The sequence below is a fragment of the Chrysemys picta genome, chromosome 2 (genome assembly GCF_011386835.1).
Source record: "Chrysemys picta bellii isolate R12L10 chromosome 2, ASM1138683v2, whole genome shotgun sequence".
Classification (NCBI taxonomy): Eukaryota; Metazoa; Chordata; order Testudines; family Emydidae; genus Chrysemys; species Chrysemys picta.
The window spans coordinates 75,015,365-75,036,411 of NC_088792.1; the positions used below are offsets into that span (position 1 = coordinate 75,015,365).

Below are 21,047 nucleotides of genomic sequence, written 5' to 3' on the forward strand. Positions count from 1 at the left end.
CAGCGTAAAATAAATATTTAATAAATATCTTTGTTAGTCATTTCTGAAATTTGCCTGGATTCCTATTTCTGTCTCTATTCTCTATATCTACATATATTCCACAATGAAAAATGTAAAAAGCACTTATGCATTTCAAATTAACATCAAAAGCATCAGATATAAACCACACAGTGAATGGGTAAACAGTTTAGCCCCCTTTATAGTTTCAAATAAGACATTGTGGGGAAGAGTTTGAACTGTAACCTAAATTTACTAAAGCAAGTACTGATTTAGGGTGCTCAACTACAAATATTTTAATGGGGCCTAATTTTTAGAGGATTTTCTGAAAATTAGGCCCATTGAAAATAGCTTAAGTTGGGCATCCAAAAACTCAGGTATCCAAAATCATTAGTCACTGTTGAAAATTTAGGCCCATGGTCTTATCACTAGATTGAAAATTTAACATACTATAAAAAAATTCATAAATCCAAATAATGAAATAGATGTCCCTTTCTACCTGCCTAATCAACATGGAAATTGTATGCACACTAACTATATATTTTATCTCTATTTAACTGATTTAACACAGCAAAGCCATGTTATACTTTTGAAAAGCATAGTATATTTGAAAAAAATACACTTCATAGTCATTAATGTTTGAATTATCCATCTGATTTCTTTTAATTTCTGCAGTATGCAAGGTCTGCAAATACCATCAGAAGCAGAGGATGAAAGCATTTTTTTATACAATGCCCTGGCTGGGATAATTCAGTTGGTGTTGGTCCTGCTTTGAGCAGGGGGTTGGACTAGATGACCTCCTGAGGTCAAATGGTTGTGTGATGACCTTAAAATATGAGTCATTGACAATTATACTGATCTTGAAGACTGAAGACCTACCCCTGTAATATATGAAGGAGTTGCTTGATACCGCCCCAAATACGGATTTCCACACTAGTCTCACAATCTTCACAAATCTGTACCAGAATCCAAACTACACTCCACAAAAGCTTGAGATGATCTGAATGGAGCAAACTGAGCAGGATAGGAACTCCTTCATACAGTTTCACTTGCTCTTTGACTTGTGACTCAGCACAGAGGAGGCGTAGCAGCTCTGCAGTCAGCCTAGAAAGAAATCAGCAACAAATTATAACCACACCATATAGGTCACCTGTGTTAAATCACCCAGACAGTTAATTATTATTGAAATTCCTATTACATGCTTGTTACTTAGTGCTACTGTATATACAAAGATGCCCAAGTAATCTATAATACATTTTCTGTTAAGTTACATTCAATAAAGTGTCATATTTTATTCACCCGTTAAAAAGGCCCTAAACTTTATTAAATGAAGCCTGTCACATTTTTGGTGTGCAGTAATTTATAACACTAATAAGTTTGTATCACTTTCCTGCACGTTTATTATCTGTGTCTGTTCAGACATGTCTGTAAGCCTCTCTAAATTCACTTCAGATGGGGCTCTGAAATCAGAGATGGTGCCATAGGGCACTTAGTCAGCATGAAGACAGGTTTCAGAGTAGCAGCCATGTTAGTCTGTATCCGCAAAAAGAACAGGAGTACTTGTGGCACCTTAGAGACTAACAAATTTATTTGAGCATAAGCTTTCATGGGCTACAGCCCACTTCTTCGGACGCATAGAATGGAACATATATTGAGGAGATATATATACACATACAGAGAGCATGAAAAGGTGGGAGTTGTCTTACCAACTCTGAGAGGCCAATTAAGTAAGAGGAAAAAAACTTTTCAAGTGATAATCAAGATAGCCCAGTACAGACAGTTTGATAAGAAGTGTGAGAGTACTTACATGGGGAGATAGATTCAATGTTTGTAATGGCTCAGCCATTCCCAGTCTCTATTTAAGCCTAAGCTGATTGTATCTAATTTGCATATCAATTCAAGCTCAGCAGTTTCTCGTTGGAGTCTGTTTTTGAAGCTTTTTTGTTGCAAAATTGCCAGCCACAGGTCTCTTCATTGAATGACCAGACAGGTTAAAGTGTTCTCCTACTGGTTTTTGAATGTTATGATTCCTGATGTCAGATTTGTGTCCATTAATCCTTTTGCAATTCATACTCCAGACCCTGTGACACTGCAGCTAATACAGTATACACAGCCCTTGAACAGGTAGAGACCCATGTCTTGCAGGTTCCTGCAGTTGCAGGGCTGGCAGCACCAGCCCTTTGCATTACTGTGTTAATATTCAGTGAAGCTGGATTCTGGTTCCATCGATAATGCTTTCCAGGTGAACTCGTCAGCCATTGCTGTCGTTTTTCTGAATTCCTTCTTTCTTTTTAATGGATTACAAGTAGTGGTGGATGAACTTCAGAAGGTTCATAGGTTATGGTAGAATAACCTATGGTAGAATATGGATCTTTCTCCACACTTGTGTTCACAGAATAGGCTGGAAATGTCACAAGAAAAAGTTCTCACAAGATTTCTATTACTTCCTTCCTCCACAATATGGCTAGAGAGACCATAAGAAAAGGATATTTCACTGTGTTTTGGCTCTTCTACTTCTATCTGGAATCACAAAGCGCTGAAGTTTACAAAAATTAAAACTCAGATTTTGAACCTTCAAACTTAGCTAATTTTTCAACTTCAATTACTTCTTCCTTGAATTTGAAACATAAGACTACTGTAGTCACAGAGCAATATTCAGCAGAGAATCTTTTCTGTCATGGTCACTCCTCTTTTTTTTTTTTTCTCTCATAATGAAGTAGTATTTTTTTTAAGTTAACCAGAACTTTTTTCAAATATGCCAGAAGATTCAGTTTGTTCCTGTTATGTGGTTTCCCTGTCCCTAATTATAAGTTAAATATGCAATAAAACCTCTGTTTTAAAATGTCTGATATCACTGGTCTACAATTTTTGAGAAGTCGTCTGCTTCAGAGATAAAATGTGCTATTTATTATGTATTTTGATGTGCTGAATTCAAATATGACAATTAAAACAACTGATTGGCTACTGTTTCTAAGATATTTAAGTTTTTACATTTTATGTCTATGTATATTGTGTAGATAGTAGAGTTTTAATCATAAATTGTAAACCTAGGTCTTTTCATGTGTTTATGGTTGCTTTACATGATAATATTTCACCTGTCCTGTTTATGTAACACTTTTTAAAAATCAGCAAAAGGGTTATCTAAATAAAATTTATTATGAAACAAAAGGCAAAAAACAATTATGTACATAGTTTAGTCCTATTCAGTGACTACTCAGCGCTTCTTGGCTTGTCTCTTGTATTCATTAAATGGAGCATCTCTTGTCACTGTTCAGCAATAGTCTGCAAGCATTGATGGGCTCCATTTGCCCTGATAGCATTTCTCCATTGTTGCAATGTCCTGGTGAAATCGCTCGCCGTGCTCGTCGCTCACTGCTCCGCAGTTCGGTGGAAAAAAATCTAGATGAGAGTGCAAAAAATGTATCTTTAGTGACATGTTGCAACCAAAGCATTTGTATGCCTTGAGGAGGTTTTCCACCAACAACCTGTAGTTGTCTGCCTTGTTGTTTCCGAGAAAATTTATTGCCACTAACTGGAAGGCTTTCCATGCCGTCTTTTCCTTGCCACGCAGTGCATGGTCAAATGCATCATCTCGAAGAAGTTCACGAATCTGAGGACCAACAAAGACACCTTCCTTTATCTTAGCTTCACTTAACCTTGGAAATTTTCCACGGAGGTACTTGAAAGATGCTTGTGTTTTGTCAATGGCCTTGACAAAGTTCTTCATCAGACCCAGCTTGATGTGTAAGGGTGGTAACAATATCTTCCTTGAGTCAACAAGTGGTGGATGCTGAACACTTTTCCTCCCAGGCTCCAATGACTGTCGGAGTGGCCAATCTTTCTTGATGTAGTGGGAATCTCTTGCATGACTATCCCATTTGCAGAGAAAACAGCAGTACTTTGTGTATCCAGTCTGCAGACCAAGCAAGAGAGCAACAACCTTCAAATCGCCACAAAGCTGCCACTGATGTTGGTCATAGTTTATGCACCTCAAAAGTTGTTTTGTGTTGTCATAGGTTTCCTTCATATGGACTGCATGACCAACTGGAATTGATGGCAAAACATTGCCATTATGCAGTAAAACAGCTTTAAGACTCGTCTTCGATGAATCAATGAACAGTCTCCACTCATCTGGATCGTGAACGATGTTGAGGGCTGCCATCACACCATCGATGTGTTGCAGGCTACAAGATCACCTTCCATGAAGAAGAATGGGACAAGATCCTTTTGACGGTCACGGAACATGGAAACCCTAACATCACCTGCCAGGAGATTCCACTGCTGTAGTCTGGAGCCCAACAGCTCTGCCTTACTCTTGGGTAGTTCCAAATCCCTGACAAGGTCATTCAGTTCACCTTGTGTTCTGAGGTGTGGTTCAGAGGAGGAGGATAGGAGAAAATGTGGGTCCTGTGACATTGATGGTTCAGGACCAGAAGTTTCATCCTCTTCCTCGTCTGACTCAAGTGAGAATGATTCTGGTGCATCAGGAACCGGCAGTCCTTCTCCGTGGGGTACTGGGCGTATAGCTGATGGAATGTTTGGATAATGCACAGTCCACTTTTTCTTCTTTGACACACCTTTCCCAACTGGAGGCACCATGCAGAAGTAACAGTTGCTGGTATGATCTGTTGGCTCTCTTCAAATCATTGGCACTGCAAAAGGCATAGATTTCCTTTTCCTGTTCAACCACTGGTGAAGATTTGTTGCACAAGTGTTGCAGCATATGTGTGGGGCCCACCTCTTGTACTGATCTCCAATTTTGCAGCCCAAATAAAGGTGATAGGCTTTCTTAACCATAGTGGTTATACTGCGCTTTTGTGATGCAAAAGTCACTTCACCACAAACATAGCAGAAGTTATCTGCACTGTTCACACAAGTACGAGACATCTCTGCTCACTTTGGCTAAACAGAAATGTGTCTCTTTGCAAAATCAAACACTGACAAATAAGAGAGCACGACACTGTATGATTTCTAGAGCTGATATAGGGCAATTTGTTCAACAGAGTGATGTAAGCTTCGTTATGATTGCATCATCCATGACTTCTAGGAATAACATGATGCAATTCATATCATGTATGATGCAATACCAGCTTCAGATTGCATCATTCATTGTTTTGCCTAAAAAGCAAGTACTGTCCAAACCCAGTCATAGATTTATTCATAGATCCAGTCAAAGATGTATTTTAGTCATTTCTGGTTTAAATTGAGATCCCTTCCCTTTATAACTCACTGATCCTCTGCCATTCCCAAGTCAAGGGTCGTATATACTGACCCAATAGCATATCTTGAAAACTAGAGCCAATCAACAATTTTAAGCATCATTTTCGTTCTCAGTGACCCAGAATTAGTAAAGTTTGACTATATTTATTTCAGAAGCATTTTGGCTGTAGAGCAGTGTATTCTTTGGTGACTGGAATGCAATCATGTTTGAGAGAGTGTTTTTGATTTCTTGATGTTTTGTACTTAATAGCCAGTGATCACTTTACCACCAGTTTCTTTCAAATATGGACTTATCAGCTCCAATCATCAAGTCCAACTGAGCTGTGATGACTTTAAAGTAGGTGGAAATATCTTTGTACACCTCTGATCCACAAGAATATTGGGATCTGAACCAGTCCCAGATATAAACTAGAGCAGTCTCAGGGCTGCTCAAACTTATGCCGTGTTATAATGGCCCCCAAGTGAAATACCACAGTCCAACATGCTCTTTGGCCATGCCTCCAGCTCCCACAGGTGGCAGTGGTCTAGTGCCCAGGGAATTCTCAGTTATCCTTTAGGGCAGCTTTACAGTCCATTTATGCTGAATTGTAGGCTAGGATGTAACCCATCAATGGGAAGAAAGATAATAACATGTACTAGATAACTACCAAAGAACGTTTTACTGCATCAATATCTGATTTTAAATGCCACAGCTTTGAAACTTTACCACTCTAATTAAATAAATGCAATATGTCTGTAAATCAAAATAAAATTTAAAACAGAAAAGTATTTAACATAATTAGTCTATAAATAAGTCCTACCTTTTAGATAGCAAGTCATATTCATGTAATATCACCAGCAAGTTTTCTACAATGGTGAGCTCACTGATCTTCTCCCTACATTCTGGGCTACAAATGGAAATTTTTTGGATATTTATATAAAATAAAATTATATGAAAAACAAGTGTTATTTTTACTTAACTTCTGCCCACTTATACTTCATCATCCATTGCTTTGGCTCACTGTATTGCCTTATGGCTCAAGTAATGATGTCACATATGCAGGTTTAAAGATACAAAAATAAGTTGGTTCCACACTGACACTGCATAGGTTTACTCTTATTTTTTTTTATAATACAGATTGTTTTAGTGAAACATCAACATGGTAAATGAGGAAAAAAGGTTAAATATTTAATATGCTTAGAAAACTAACTTTGAAAAAATTAACATCAAAAGCTGAGGTTTAATTTTTTATTATGCCAATATAATGTCTTCATATTTTTATTATATTCTACTACTATTTTGCTTATCCCGTGTAAGTGTAAATAAAAGTAGTTTATGTGAGGAATATTCAATGGAAGCTGCAATTTACAAGTGAATAACTGAATTTACAGGGCATCATAATCACCAAATTCTTTAACTCTAGAAGATTATAATAATCTAGGCCCTGATTCAAGAAAGCATCCAGAATAACACTTAAATATGTGCTTAAGTCCCACTGACTTCATTACTTAAAGTTAAGGACTTACTTCTCTCCTGACTCAGAGTCCTAATTTGAAATAACTGCTTACCCATTATATAGGATGTTCTTTTCAGATAAAATTAAGAATCTTTAAAAATAATTTAAAAGAGTATTAAAGAGTACTCAAGTGAGGGAAAATCAGTTTTAAATTACTACAAGGAAAAGCAAAACATACAAATGTACTAAAAGAAGCAGAGTTAACTGAAAGTGGCCTAATTATTCTGACAAAGGTAACAGCATTTTTGGAAAGCTGCTGAAGACAATAATGGATTTAAGAAAAGCATAGATTACAAATTCAGTCCTTATCTTCACTAGTAGTGATTTGGAATAAGCATTCTTCTGAAGTGCAAGTGGATTTTACATGTAGATGATGTCTACACTAGCACTTATGTTGGCAAAACTTTTGTTGCTCAGGGTTGCGAAAAAACACACCCCTGAGGGACATAAGTTTTGCCAGCATAAGCACTCATATGCACAGCGCTTTGTCAGTGGGAGAAGCTCTCCCACCAACATAACTACTGCCACTCGTTGAGCTGGTTTTATTATGTCGACAGGAGAGCTCTCTTCCTGACAGCCTAACATGGCTACACAAATGCTCTTACAGCAGCACAGTTGTATTGGTACAGCTGTGCCACGGTAAGCTTGTAAGTGTAGACATGGCCTAAGTAAACCGGAGAACTTGTGTGTTCTTTTGGGGGTGACAAATTCTGGTTTTTGCAGGTGTGATTTGTGCAATGGTATTTGAAAATGAACAACCTTTCAACATCAGGTTAAAGATATTCAGGCAAGATAAATGTATTTCACTCCTAGTGTAAAATTAAATGGAAGACCAAAATATCTATATATTATTATTCTGATTATCTCGGGAGGGGAGGGGGGGTTAATAGAGAATACAAACCAAAATATGTTTCAAATGCCTTCTGTTTTGACAGAAGAGAAGAGAGATTCTGGAGAAGTCTCAATGAGGACTTCTCACAGCCGATTGTATCAACTTTCTACTCTTTTCACTTTTCTCTCTCTCTGTGTAAAATCTCTAAAGCATAAAGTTGTTCTCCAAGTTTGGAAGTCAATAGAATAATAATGGACAACATCAACTCCAAGGCCTGCATAGGGACTGCGGGATGGGACTGTATGGCCCCAATCTTGCAAAGTGGTCCAACATGGGTATAGGGTCTGTCTTGAAGGATCAGGGACTATGTGTATTTAAACAACTGGAAAGAGTAAGGCCCTGATCCTGCAAAGGCTTATACATGTACTTTTCAAACTGTGAGCAGTCCCACTGGCTTCAATGTAAAGTTAAACTGTAATGCTGGTAAACCAAGTGCCAGCTCTGATCAATGCTGTAGGCATTAGCTAAGAACTGACAAACTCATAGCAGCAGAGCAGACCAGTTCACTTATATGTTAGTGTTGCTCAAAATAGGTATTAGTCTTATAAGAAAAAAGAAGAACAGGAGGACTTGTGGCACCTTAGAGACTAACAAATTTATTAGAGCATAAGCTTTCGTGGACTACAGCCCACTTCTTCGGATGCATATAGAATGGAACATATATTGAGGAGATATATATACACACATACAGAGAGCATAAACAGGTGGGTCTATATGCATCCGAAGAAGTGGGTTGTAGTCCACGAAAGCTTATGCTCTAATAAATTTGTTAGTCTCTAAGGTGCCACAAGTCCTCCTGTTCTTCTTTTTGCGGATACAGACTAACACGGCTGCTACTCTGAAGTCTTATAAGACTATTTAGTGTTTAGACTCTACGGAATATTTGTAAATTGCTGCATGCATTTATCTTATTTGTAATTTCTGTATTCAGTGCTATAAGGAAATATATAAGTTTTGCTTTAGGACTTTGAAAATGTTTGCTCTAAACATATGAAATCAGATGGGAAGAGTGTTTCTCCCACCCATCCAGAAGAACAATCAAAATGAGATGGGCCATCAAAGAATACACAGGATTGGTAAATGGCCCTATCAAACCTTGGAAATGCTACATGCAAGGAAGCTAATCCTATGGACTTGGAGGCTTATAAAGTAAATAAAACAAAGGTATAGAAAAATTTGTCATCTCTTTGCTGTTTGCACTCTCACAGGGCCAGGAATACTCAAGTGAATCTAGAGATTCCCGGGGGTTACCCCTGGGTCTGTCCTGAAAGACATTTTGAATTGACAGATCACTACAACTCTGTCACTCTTAGAATTTAGATTGTAACTCATTTGTGCAAATACGTTTGCTTACTTTAACCTGTAAATAACTCATTTCTTTTTCCTAGTTAGTAAACCTTTAGATAGTTTATTATGGGATAGGCTACAAGTGTTGTCTTTAGTGTAAACTCTAGACCAATTGATCTGGGGTAAGTGACTGGAAGCAACCTGAATATTTCGTGATTTTTTGGTGTAAGTGACCATTCATCACTAAGTCCACCTTGCTTAGGTGGCAAGATAGACTGGAGAGTCTAAAGGCACTGTCTGTGACTCCATGGTAAGACTTGTTACAATGATCTAGGAGTTCATATTTGTCATTGGCTTGGTGAAATCTAATTATAGAATTTACCACCCATTTTGGGTGTATGCCCTGTTTTTGACAGTCTACCCTGAGGTAGGCACTCACAGTTGTGAGCCACTCCAGACAGACTAACATAAGCATATGCCTATATCTCTTCAGGACAGAGACTTTAGCTTGTACAGTAACACTTATCCCCCAGTAAATGTCAGCTTCAATATTTTGGCAAGAGCTAAGATTAATTGCAAACAACAGCTATTAAAATGAACTTACCTTTCTGCTAAGCTAGTAAGAGCAAGGAGTGCACCCAACAGCACATTACTGTCTCTGGCTCCTAGCAAATTTACTAAAGTCTGGAAAATTAGAGATTTAAAAAGATAAATCTATATACATGATATGTTTTTCAATTAGGACCCTAAACATGCATATTTGTTCAGTAAAATTTAAATGCCATTAAAATAAATAAATGTACATATCTAGCAAAGACACTAAATCATGACTGAATGCATGACTAGCCTTAGAGATTTCAAATAAATATATCAGAAAAGCATTTTGCTCTTTTCCATACTTGCCAAGTCTTAAGGTCAGGAAAGTGTGTTTCTCCTCCAATAGTCAACACAGTATCTGAAACAACTCAAGCAGGGTAAAGCATCTGCCCTACTTAAAGTACTAAGGGTGGCATCTGCTGCTGCAAGACACTGAAAACCCTGAACTTAGGTCCGACCAAGTAAAAAGCTTTTTACTTTATATTTAAAATAATTATGTTTGTAATTTTAAGGCCTCACATGTACTCTGTTAATAACTCAGATCTTAAAGTGATTTATATATTTAACATTTTCATAAATGCAGTTGTGGTTTTCTAAAATAAACCAGTTTTCCATTTTTACTTATTGTAAGCCTGCGCTACTTCATGGTCTGCTTTTTTCTCTCCTGAACCATCTGATGTAAATAAAATTGCCTTCATTTTGCATCAGCAAACTTATACCATGAAACACTAGTTGCACTAGTACTGATCTCAACTGTTTCTAATTTTGGCCCCAAATCTACAAACAAATGGCACTAAGTGAACACCCCTGCCATCATGATGAGCCCCAATGAGGTCAAAAGTGTTCCCCACACGTCTGTGGGAGGGTATGTCTATACTGCAATTAAAAACCCGCAAGTTGCCTGTGCCAGCTGACTCAGGCTTGTGGGGCTTGGGCTAAGGGTCTGCTTAATTGCAGTATAGATGTTTGGGCTCTGTGACACGGGAGGGTCCCAGAGTTTGTGCTGCAACCTGAGACATACCCTTAGAGACCCAATTTTAGGATCAAGGCTTTTGTTTATAGCAGATATTTCAAGACTATTTATACCTTAATAATATATAGTTTAACAAAGTAAATTTGATGTTACCTTTATAGGAACAAGCTTTACCAAAATGTTTAAAGGGTTAAATTAACTCAATGAAATGATCCACAATTTGTGCATAAGGCCAACAGAAACATCTCAGCAGCTGACGTAAAAAGAGACAATTCAGATGATCTTAGCCCAGACTGACAAGTCAAAGAACTGATGTTAGCTTATGTTACAATCATTTGGAAAATGGAGGGAGTTTGATCCCAGCTTGATCAAATATGGGAAGCATAAATCATTCACACAGGTAGTTGATTGGTTATAATTAGCAGTTCTTTAAACCACTTACTTTATGTGCTCCACTGGCTATAACCCATTCTCTTTGATCTTTAACAGCAGAGAGTTTTTGAAAAATATCTGTGAAATGAAGGAAATCACATAAACTGAGTGTCTCAAATTTAAGATTTTCCATTTTATTAATAGAGTAATAAAATAACAGGTCTAAAACATTGACTTACACTCTGAAATTGGGTATATTCTTGACATGATATAATTTATAACAGAGAGTCCTGTGCACCTTTAAGACTAACAGATGTATTGGAGCATAAGCTTTCCTGGGCGAATGCCCACTTTGTTGGATACATCCGACGAAGTGGGTATTCACCCACGAAAGCTTATGCTCCAATACATCTGTTAGTCTTAAAGGTGCCACAGGACTCTCTGTTGCTTTTTACAGATCCAGACTAACACGGCTACCCCTCTGATACTTGATATAATTTATGTTATTCAATATTTTAATGTACAAGAAGTGTCAATTTCTTCAGACGCAATATTACAGATGTACAAGAGTGAAATCTGCTATTGCGCTGTGCTTTCGTCTACTTCGTACTGATCTCGTTTGCATGATTGGAAAAGTGTCTAGCAACACCACAATTGCTAAACCATTTGCAAATATTTTAAGCATCCCTCAGTCTGTCTTATAAACTTTGCTCCTCATCCATATTAAGGTTATAAGTGCATATGTCAGTTACAACACTCACATGTCATGTTGACCAATTTGTCTACATTATGCTGCTCTTCTCCATATCCAAGATATCCATTTGCTACTGTTTCCATATACTGTAAGTGGGACAAAATACAATGTTAACATATATACAGTAGAACCTCTATTTTACAAACTAATTGGGGATTGACGAGTTCATATATGGAAAAGTTTATAAAATTTAACATCTCAAAATTACAGTAGGTAGGGTGCATCTGTCACAGTATGCTGCAATCTATCACTTTTTCTTGTCCTTCAAACTACTGCAAAGTGATTTGCAATGCACTGAAGGCATCTAAACGTGAAAGGATGCCGACTTGTTCTTCTCAATATTACTTTCATTTTGTGATTTTTATTTTTCCATAGAGAAAAATGTTTGTTGTTGTTGTGGTTTTTTTGTTTGTTTTTTGTTTTTTTTTATAACTGGTCAGTTGTAAGATTGGTGTATGTAAAATGGAGGTTTCACTGTATAGATTTGAAAGTGCTATGCACAAGCATTGCCTGTAGGTGGTGGACCAACTTCACAATAGACTATAAATTGCTATGGCTGAAGGACACTAAACCAGTGGTTCTCATCTAGGGGTACATGTATCACTGGTCCTGGGGGTAAACACAGATCTTCCAGGGAAAAACACTAGCAAAGTCAGTACAAACTAAAATTTCATACAGACAATTACTTGTTTATACTGTTCTATATACTTATACACTGAAATATAAGTATAGTATTTATATTCCAATTGGTTTATTTTATAATTATATGGTAAAAGTGAGACAGTACGCAATTTTTCAGTAATAGTGTGCTGTGACACTTTTTTATTTTTATGTCTGATTTTGTAAGCAAGTAGTTTTTAAGTGAGGTGAAACCTGGGGGTACACAAGACAAATCAGACTCCTGAAAGGGGTACAGAAGCCTGGAAAGGTTGAGAGCCACCGCACTACAGCATTAGGAAGAGATATTACACTCTCCACAGTTATGGTAGAAACTAGCTTTTTCCATTACAAATCTGATTATAATAGTCATTGCTAATTAACAACATCTACCTGAGTTAATTGCCCTCTTCCTGTTTACTACTTTATGATGAAAGAGAGAGCTCAGTCAATGCTCTGGAGGTTCTGGACTAGTTTTTAAAATATTCTCGTAAATAAACAGACCCATCAATTACTGAGTTAACTGTTCAAATAACCCAGCAATAACCTAACAGGAATTAATTAACCTCTTCTCCAGAATCCCACACCATCACTACCCAGCCCTACCCATCACCCATCTCCTTAGGTGCAAAGGACAAAAGATGGACTGTATAGCAGGGACATCAGAACAGTCCACTTTTTGCCCCCTGCCTCTCCTCTTCTCCCCAAGGCTGGCAAGGCTAGAAGCTGGATCCTGGCCTGGGTAAGAGAGCCATGTATCAGATGTGGATACAAATTGTGTGTCCATGCAGGGCTTTATAAATGTACTAAAGCCCATTTGGGTCATCTCCAGCAACTGAACTGGGCAACCTCTGGATCTAACAACATGAACCACACCACCTGAGCTAACACACAGGACACCATAGCACAGAAGACACATCAGAATCATAAATTTCTGCATGTGGTCTAGCTAGCCACTGGAGAGTGACACAAAGCCTATAGAATATTGATGAGGCAGCACATAGTAATGATTTCAGAATCCAAAGTTTTAGACAGGTCTCTGCATGACTTTTATGAAAGCTATTGGGAGGAAATATGGGGCTACAAACATAACAGCATATAGTCCAAAACAGCGTATCCTAGGGTGTCAGTCTTTCATAGTCTGTGCTGGAAGTGCACAATCACTTATGATTCCTTCTCTCTAGAAGCAAAATTAACATAGAGTGGACCCTCACTAATATCAGTTTACTAATCTGCACACCCATACTTTATACACAAAACCTATGAGCCTCTACTAACCTCTCAGCAACAACTTAGTAACGGAGTGCGTAGTGAGATATCATACTGCTAAGATTTCATTTCTAAAAATAATTCACCTTCAGGCAGAGACCAAGCCTGAAAAATTCAGCACAGAAGGTGAAAGTTTCAGAAAGCTATGAGCAAGTGAAAACAGGGGCTAGAATGAAAACTATTATGTAATTTTAACTGCTGCACCTATAATACAATACACAGTACATAGCCGCACTATTGCCACAGTTGCCATTAGACTAATGGATTTAATGGTGTAAAAAAATAGCCATAACGGCTAACATTTGGAGATATTTGTATGTGGGCGATTTGATGTGACAGTAAACACTTGAGGAAACTTCACTGTGAACCTTAAGAGCTGAATATTTTTAACTCTGAGCATAAAGGGAGTCTAATAGAGAGGAAGGATTCAATACCAACACCAAGATAGCACAAGTGGGATGCACAAGTGTACTCTCAAGTGAGAGCTTTATTCTTTGAAACTGAATTTGTTTAGATTTGGAGAACCAATGTGAGCACAGTGGGAGCCACAGACATGCACCCATGACCTACTGTCTGGTTATTTAAAAACAATTTTAGCATTTTTACCAGGATTCCATCTTTACAAAATGGAACCTAATGAACATGAAAACTTTTAACATAAGATGCATTCCAAAGGCTTTTTGGCTTCCCTGGATCATCAGAGTAAATTAATCAATGCTGTATTCCAGAATGCTAGCTTCTGTGTTCCAAACAGTTGTATTATCACATAATATGTGCTACCCTTTTTGTCTGCAAGAATTAAACCTGGACAAATAAAAACTATTTTGTGCAGAACAAAAAATAATGTTATGCATTTTGATTTTTTTCAAAATTATATTTCTATTTATTTTGTCCTTTTCACAACTGCCCAGAGACTTTTCTTTTAATTTGCCATTACCAAAGTCACATCCAGCAACGTGGAATGCTATGCACGGGAAGCAACGATATAAAAAAAACCCTAACAGACCTCATTAATTAAAGCACAGCAATCTGTGAAAAACAGTCATTTCAGTCTGCTTTTATTTCAAACTAATAGTGTTTCTGTCACTTTTGTTATTCCTTCAGAGAAGTCAGTCAGGGACTTTACACACCCTTCCCTCAAAATCCTAGAACTTATTCTCATGATTGAGCCAAACGTGTGTTGAACTTTAATAGTTTTTTTCACTTCAGCAAACTAGCTACTGTCTAATCCAATTATCTGGAAGAAAATGTCATTGGCGCATGCTACTAAATTACATGTACAGTTGCTTTGGGCATAATTGGTAACCACACCTACTTATCCATGTGCTAATCGGAGAACAAATTTATTTCTCTCCATGTGCCAACAGAATAACACTTTTACAATACATTTCATTCTTGCCTTTGCAAAAACAAACTATGGTGTAAGATAAGAGACAAAAACAATAAAGAATATTTTACCTGGGCTAGATTTTCAATCCCACCCAGGTTATGGAGCACTTCCTGACAAAAATAAAGAAGAAAACTAATTAAGTCTGTCATAACACAGAAACATTGAGACAAATGGGTACTTTAATATAAATGGCCTGTTTTTGGCAGTGCTGAGCTCTCCCAAAGTACAATGAAGTTAATGGAATTTGTGGGTGCTTGGCACCTTCAAAAATCAAGATACTTACATTTAATTTTGAACATCTGAAAATTGAGACAATAATGTATGATTAAGCTACAGAATGCATGGAACTGCAGTATGCTGAGGCAAATAGTTTAAGTTTCTAAAGAGGATTAGAGATATGGAACCATAAAAATGTAGGACTGGAAGGGACCTCAAGAAGTCATCAAGTCCAGCCACCTGCACTATGGCAGGACCAAGTAAACCTAGACTACCCCTCACCAGTGTTTGTCCAGCCTGTTTTTAAAAACCTCCAGTGATGGGGATTTCCTAACCTCCCTTGGAAGCCTGTTCCAGAGTTTAACAACCCTTAGAGTAAATTTTTCCTAATAGTTAATCTGAATCTCCCTTGCTGCAGATAAGCCCATTACTTCTTGTCCTACCTGCAGTGGACATGAAGAACAATTGATCATAGTCCTCTTTATATCAGTCCTTAACGTATTTGAAGACTGTTATCAGGTCCATCCTCAGTCTTCTTTTTTCAAGACTAAACATGCCCAGTTTTTTTAAACCTTTTTAACCTATATGAATAACAATCTATAATCATAACAGCTAGGATAATATTAATGGCACTCAGTCATTATATTTCAGAATACCAGATGAACACCAGTGGGAACAGTGGGATGGTATTTCCCTCAATTTTATAGTTTTCTACAATTAATGCATTTGCATTGTGAGGGTTTTATATGTCTCTCTACAGAGTTGGCCAGTATCAGGAACAGGATTCTTAGACTCAACTGTTCATCTGTTCTGCTATAGTAATTCCTATGTTCTTATTAAGACTTAATGACTATATATACCATACAGGAAACATCAGAAGTTGAATAAATGTATTCTGCAAAAGGCACATGTATACAGCAAAATGTTTGTATCAACTGCAACGGTTTTGCAGTTTCAGTACTCTTACTTGGTTAAACTTTCACTACTGGAGTTTTGTTTAATGTTTTTAGTTTACTGTTATATTTTCATATTACATATACAATACATATAAGTTTATATGTGTTCTGTCTTTCAATAAGAAACAATATTTTGGCAAACCAACCTGATAGCATGGATCCCTCATTAATAATCGAAGACAGATTAGTACTCTCAGGAAATGGATGGATGGGGCTCGATTAACCCACTCCCTGTAGCAGAAACATCAAAAACATCCAGTTATAAACCCGAGGCAATAACAAATGCATAACAACGAACATACATAACACCATTTTTCAATTTGGGGCATGAGTCATGAGATTAAGCATGAAAACCAACAAAACAGCATATTTTAATACTACTTGTATTCAAGCACTATAAATACAATATCAGCTGACACAATATGAATTCCCTATGAACACATTAGATTTCATTAAACTGCACATTACTAACCAGCACTTGTTACACCTAATAGACACAATATTCACTCAGGCCCTAATCCAGAAAAGCATATGCTGATCTTTAAGCACAAGTAGTCCCCCTGATTTCAATGGTACTGCTCGTGTGCTTAAAGTGAAGCACCTAGATACAACAGTACTACCAAGTTCCAGGAATGAGTATCACTGATCTATAACTTTTCAAGATACGATACAAACAAATAGTTTACCATTGTCTATGAAAGTTATATATTCTATATTATTATAAAAATATAGACACCTATATATGCACACACACACTTTTTATAGATACATACATATAAATAAAAGGGGTGAGTATCTAGCTATAAAGGGGTGTGTATCTGTATTTATCTGGACAAGTTATCCAGAAACAGAAGTCTATGTGCTGTGGCAGTTCTCTTCCCTTGTTATCATTTGCTGTTGGGAATTAAGCCAATGGCTAAAAATATTTTGATAAAAATAAAGGCTGTGCCGTAATAGATGCAAATAGAACTCCAGCATCAACTTATTTGGCAGAGCCTCTTTGCACCCAAGCCCTGTTAAGAGTAGTGACTCTATCCTAGGTTCTCACACTTGCCTCCCCAGAAAAGTAGTGCTTTGCTTTCAAGGAGAATTGATGGCTTGCATAGAATGCTTTTGCAAGGGGGGTGGGGGTTGTGCTTTGTAAATAAAAAATATTATTACATACTGTGAAATGACCTCTATTCTCTGTTTGGAATAGATGGGGAGTGCTCTTCAGCATGCCTTAAGAAGTGATTCCTTAAAATCTCAGGTTTTCAGGAGGCCCAGATCCCTGACAGAATCCATAGGCTTTAACAGGGCAATCTGTCTTTCATGTTCCCCTGCAGGGGTAGTAGTTATCCAATGCAGCCTCTAGAGCACATGTGTCAAACTCAAGGCCCGCGGGCCACATCCGGCCCGCCATACAATTATATCCGGCCCGCGAAATCGTTTTATATATCTGTTTTTAATGGCCCTGTGATATGACGCCCCAATAACACACACTACAAATCCCATGATGCAGTGCAATTGCCGCCAACGGCAAGCCGCGGTTCAAGTTCGCGGTCTGTTGATGTATACAACGCTAATCTCAAATCAAAGCTAGACCCCAACAATGGCCAAGAGAAAATTTGATTCTGAAAACCGAGGCTTTCAAAGCCGGTGGGAGAATGAGTATATGTTTACTGAAATTGCAGGTAAACCAGTGGTCTCCTTTGCGGGAGTAATATCGCTGTAATGAAGGAGTATAACCTAAGACGGCACTACGAGACGAAACATGAGAACAAATTCAAAAACCTGAGCGCAGGACAGAAGCTACAAAAGGTAGAGGAGTTGAAGAAGAATTTGACATCCCAGCAGATGTTTTTCACCAAAGCAAAATCACAAAGTGAAGCTGCTGTGAAAGCAAGTTTCATTGTGGCCGAAGAGATCGCCAAATCAGGACGGCCGTTTACCGAGGGGGAATTCGTAAAGAATTGTATGATGAAAGTGTGCGACGTCCTTTGTCCAGATAAAACGCGAGCGTTTGCAAATGTAAGCCTCAGCAGAAACACTGTTGCTAATCGGGTTTGTGAGATGGCGACTGATTTGAAAACACAGTTGATTGAAAGAGCAAAAGATTTTGTTGCATACTCCCTTGCCGTGGATGAAACTACTGACGCGACTGACACTGCACAGCTGGCGATATTTATCCGTGGTGTGGATTCCAATTTGTGCGTAACAGAGGAAATACTGGACATTAAATCGATGCACGGGACAACGAAAGGAGAAGACATCTTTGGAAATGTATTTCAAAGTGTAACCGACATGAAACTGCCGTGGGAAAAACTCGTTGGACTTACAACAGATGGCGCACCTGCTATGTGTGGTGAAAAAAATGGACTGGTGGGAAGGATGCGCTCAAAGATGCGGGAGGAGAACTGTGCCGGTGAGTTGACAGTGTATCACTGCATCATACACCAGGAATCGCTGAGTGCTAAAGTCCTAAAAATGGATCATGTGATGAACACTGTAACACAAACCGTCAACTTTATCAGAGCCCACGGTTTAAATCACCGCCAATTCCAGTCTTTTCTGCGGGAAATAGATAGCGAGTTTGGCGATATGCCATATCATACGGAGGTCCGGTGGCTAAGTCGGGGAAAAGTTCTCAAAAGACACTTTGAGCTGCGAGAGGAAATCTGCCAGTTCATGGACAGTAAGGGGAAAGACTGCACAGTTCTGCGGGATGAAAAGTGGAAATGTGAGTTGGCGTTCCTGGCTGACATAACGTCGCATCTTAGCGCTTTAAACCTTCAACTCCAGGGACGGGAGCACATAATAACCGATATACATGATGCAGTGAAGGCATTTCAAGTGAAGCTGCGCTTATGGGAGACACAAATGCACCAATGCAACTTGTCTCACTTTCCCTGTTGCCAAGTAATACGGAACCAAGAAAGTGCCACAGTTTTCCCAAATGCCACCTTTGCTGAAAAACTCAGCGCGCTGCGCACTGAGTTCGCACGGCGCTTCAGTGACTTTGAGGCACAGAAAAGTAACTTCGAGCTGCTTCGCAACCCATTTGCAGTCGATGTGGAAACCGCACCTGTAGAAATGCAGATGGAGCTGATAGAACTGCAATGTAACGGGACACTGAAGGCAAAGTACGACACTGCGGGGCCAGCACAGTTCACTCGCTTCATTCCTGAAGCGATGCCGCAGCTCCGCCAACATGCGGCTCGAATCCTGTCCATGTTTGGCAGCACATATCTGTGCGAGCAGCTGTTCTCTGTGATGAAAATTAACAAAACGTCACACAGGAGTCGCCTCACTGATGAACACCTGCAATCGATCCTGAGAATCTTCACAACACAGAACCTAACCCCAAACATAAACGAACTTGTTGCAAAGAAAAGACTCCAAGTATCAGGCTCTGACTAAATAGGACAAGAAAATGGAATGTTATGATTTGTTATGATTATACTTTTGCTTTAAATTCAATTTTTTATTTATATTTTCAGATTTTTTAATATTCCAGCATGTACAGATTTTGAATGTATTGTATTGACAGGATATTTTTTTATGAAGAGCAAAATATTTTAAGTTGAAATGTATTTATTTTGGAATGATATCCTGTATTTTGGTTCATATTAATGGTTAAAAAACATAAATATTTAGTCTGTTAAATAAATGGTTATACTGTTCGGCCCGCGAGTTTTGAGTTTTGGCCCCCTGTGCAATTGAGTTTGACACCCCTGCTCTAGAGGCTTTGACCTTCTGCAATGGCAGTTGTTCTAAAGAGAGGCTAGCAACATACTAGTAGCAATGTGCTTATAAAAGAGCATGTAATCCCCTTGTGACTGCACTTGTGTTACTGGTTTCACAGGGCTATTAATATATGCTAGCATTATTAACCTCATCCAGGTCTTTCATTTTCAATACAAGGTACTAACTTCATTATAGCATCATCAAAGGGATGGAAAACAAAAAAGTCAGAAATAATTAGGTTTGTCACAATCATAAAGTGTTTGGAAAGAGATAACGTACAGTTTCCTTGAATTATCAGCAAATGAAGTTGTCTCATTACAGTTCCTCTACAGGAGTACAATGACACATTGCACTGTACCCAAAAGAGAAGTGGGCTAAAATTTTCAAAAGTGCCTAAGTGAATTAAGAGTCTAAGTCCCATTTTCAAAAGTGACTTAAGCACATAGGAACCTACGCCTATGTCTACACTAGGAGAGCTTTTACCAGTATAGCTATACCTCTGTACTCTACCAGCAAAGTGCTCCTCGCGTGGATGCAGCTATACCAGCAAAGCTGCATTTTACTGCCATAGTTTATTCCACTCACTGCCCTGAGCAAAATAAGATATAGTGGCAAAAGTGTAGTTTTGCCAACATAACTGCCTCAGCACTAGGGGGTTCTGTCAATACAGCTATGTTGGTCAGGAATGATTCCTGGAAGAGCTATGTCAGCCCAGAAGTCTGTGGTGCAGACGTGGCCAAAGTCCCATTGCAAGGAGACTTAGGCTCCTAAGTGCATAAAACACTGTTGAAAATTAAAAGTAGGACCAGACTTACAAAGATATTTACGTGTCTAAAGATGCAGATAGGCATCTAGTGGAATTTACAAAAGGGTCTAAGCAAGTTAGGTGCCTAATTCCCACTGACTTTCATGATTTTTAATGGGAGGTGGGTGACTAACTTGGTTAGGTTCTTTGAAAATCCCCCTAGACATCTAACTGGATCTTTAGGTGCCTAAATACCTTTATAAAGCTGGCCTTAAACTCCTAAATCACTTGAGTGTTTTTTGAAAATTTTACCTGGGATTTAAATAGAAAATTTTATTTAAATATAAAATAAACATTTCTTTCAAAAAATAAATTTCAGTGCCCATATTTTCTTGAATGCCTTTCACTTATTTCTGTAAAGATCTGTGAGACTAGAACCCAGGTCTGCGGAGCCTGGGAGGGCTGACATTCCCATATTGCCACTGGAGAGGATGCAGGGG

The 21,047-nt window shown here is 38.2% G+C and overlaps 1 protein-coding gene across 3 annotated transcripts in view; it reads right to left on the reverse strand.

The window, feature by feature from the left end:
* Positions 1 to 21,047, reverse strand: part of NEK10 (NIMA related kinase 10) — a 171,146-nt gene that overhangs the window by 127,622 nt on the left and 22,477 nt on the right. For all 3 annotated transcript variants that reach the window (XM_024107392.3, XM_042840319.2, XM_065583507.1), the window contains 7 exons: positions 16,223 to 16,307; positions 14,973 to 15,014; positions 11,596 to 11,674; positions 10,905 to 10,972; positions 9,497 to 9,576; positions 6,018 to 6,104; positions 877 to 1,101 (listed from right to left, as the gene is read on the reverse strand). In XM_024107392.3, the coding sequence (XP_023963160.1) occupies positions 877 to 1,101; positions 6,018 to 6,104; positions 9,497 to 9,576; positions 10,905 to 10,972; positions 11,596 to 11,674; positions 14,973 to 15,014; positions 16,223 to 16,307 (666 nt within the window). The remainder of the gene's footprint in view (positions 1 to 876; positions 1,102 to 6,017; positions 6,105 to 9,496; positions 9,577 to 10,904; positions 10,973 to 11,595; positions 11,675 to 14,972; positions 15,015 to 16,222; positions 16,308 to 21,047) is intronic.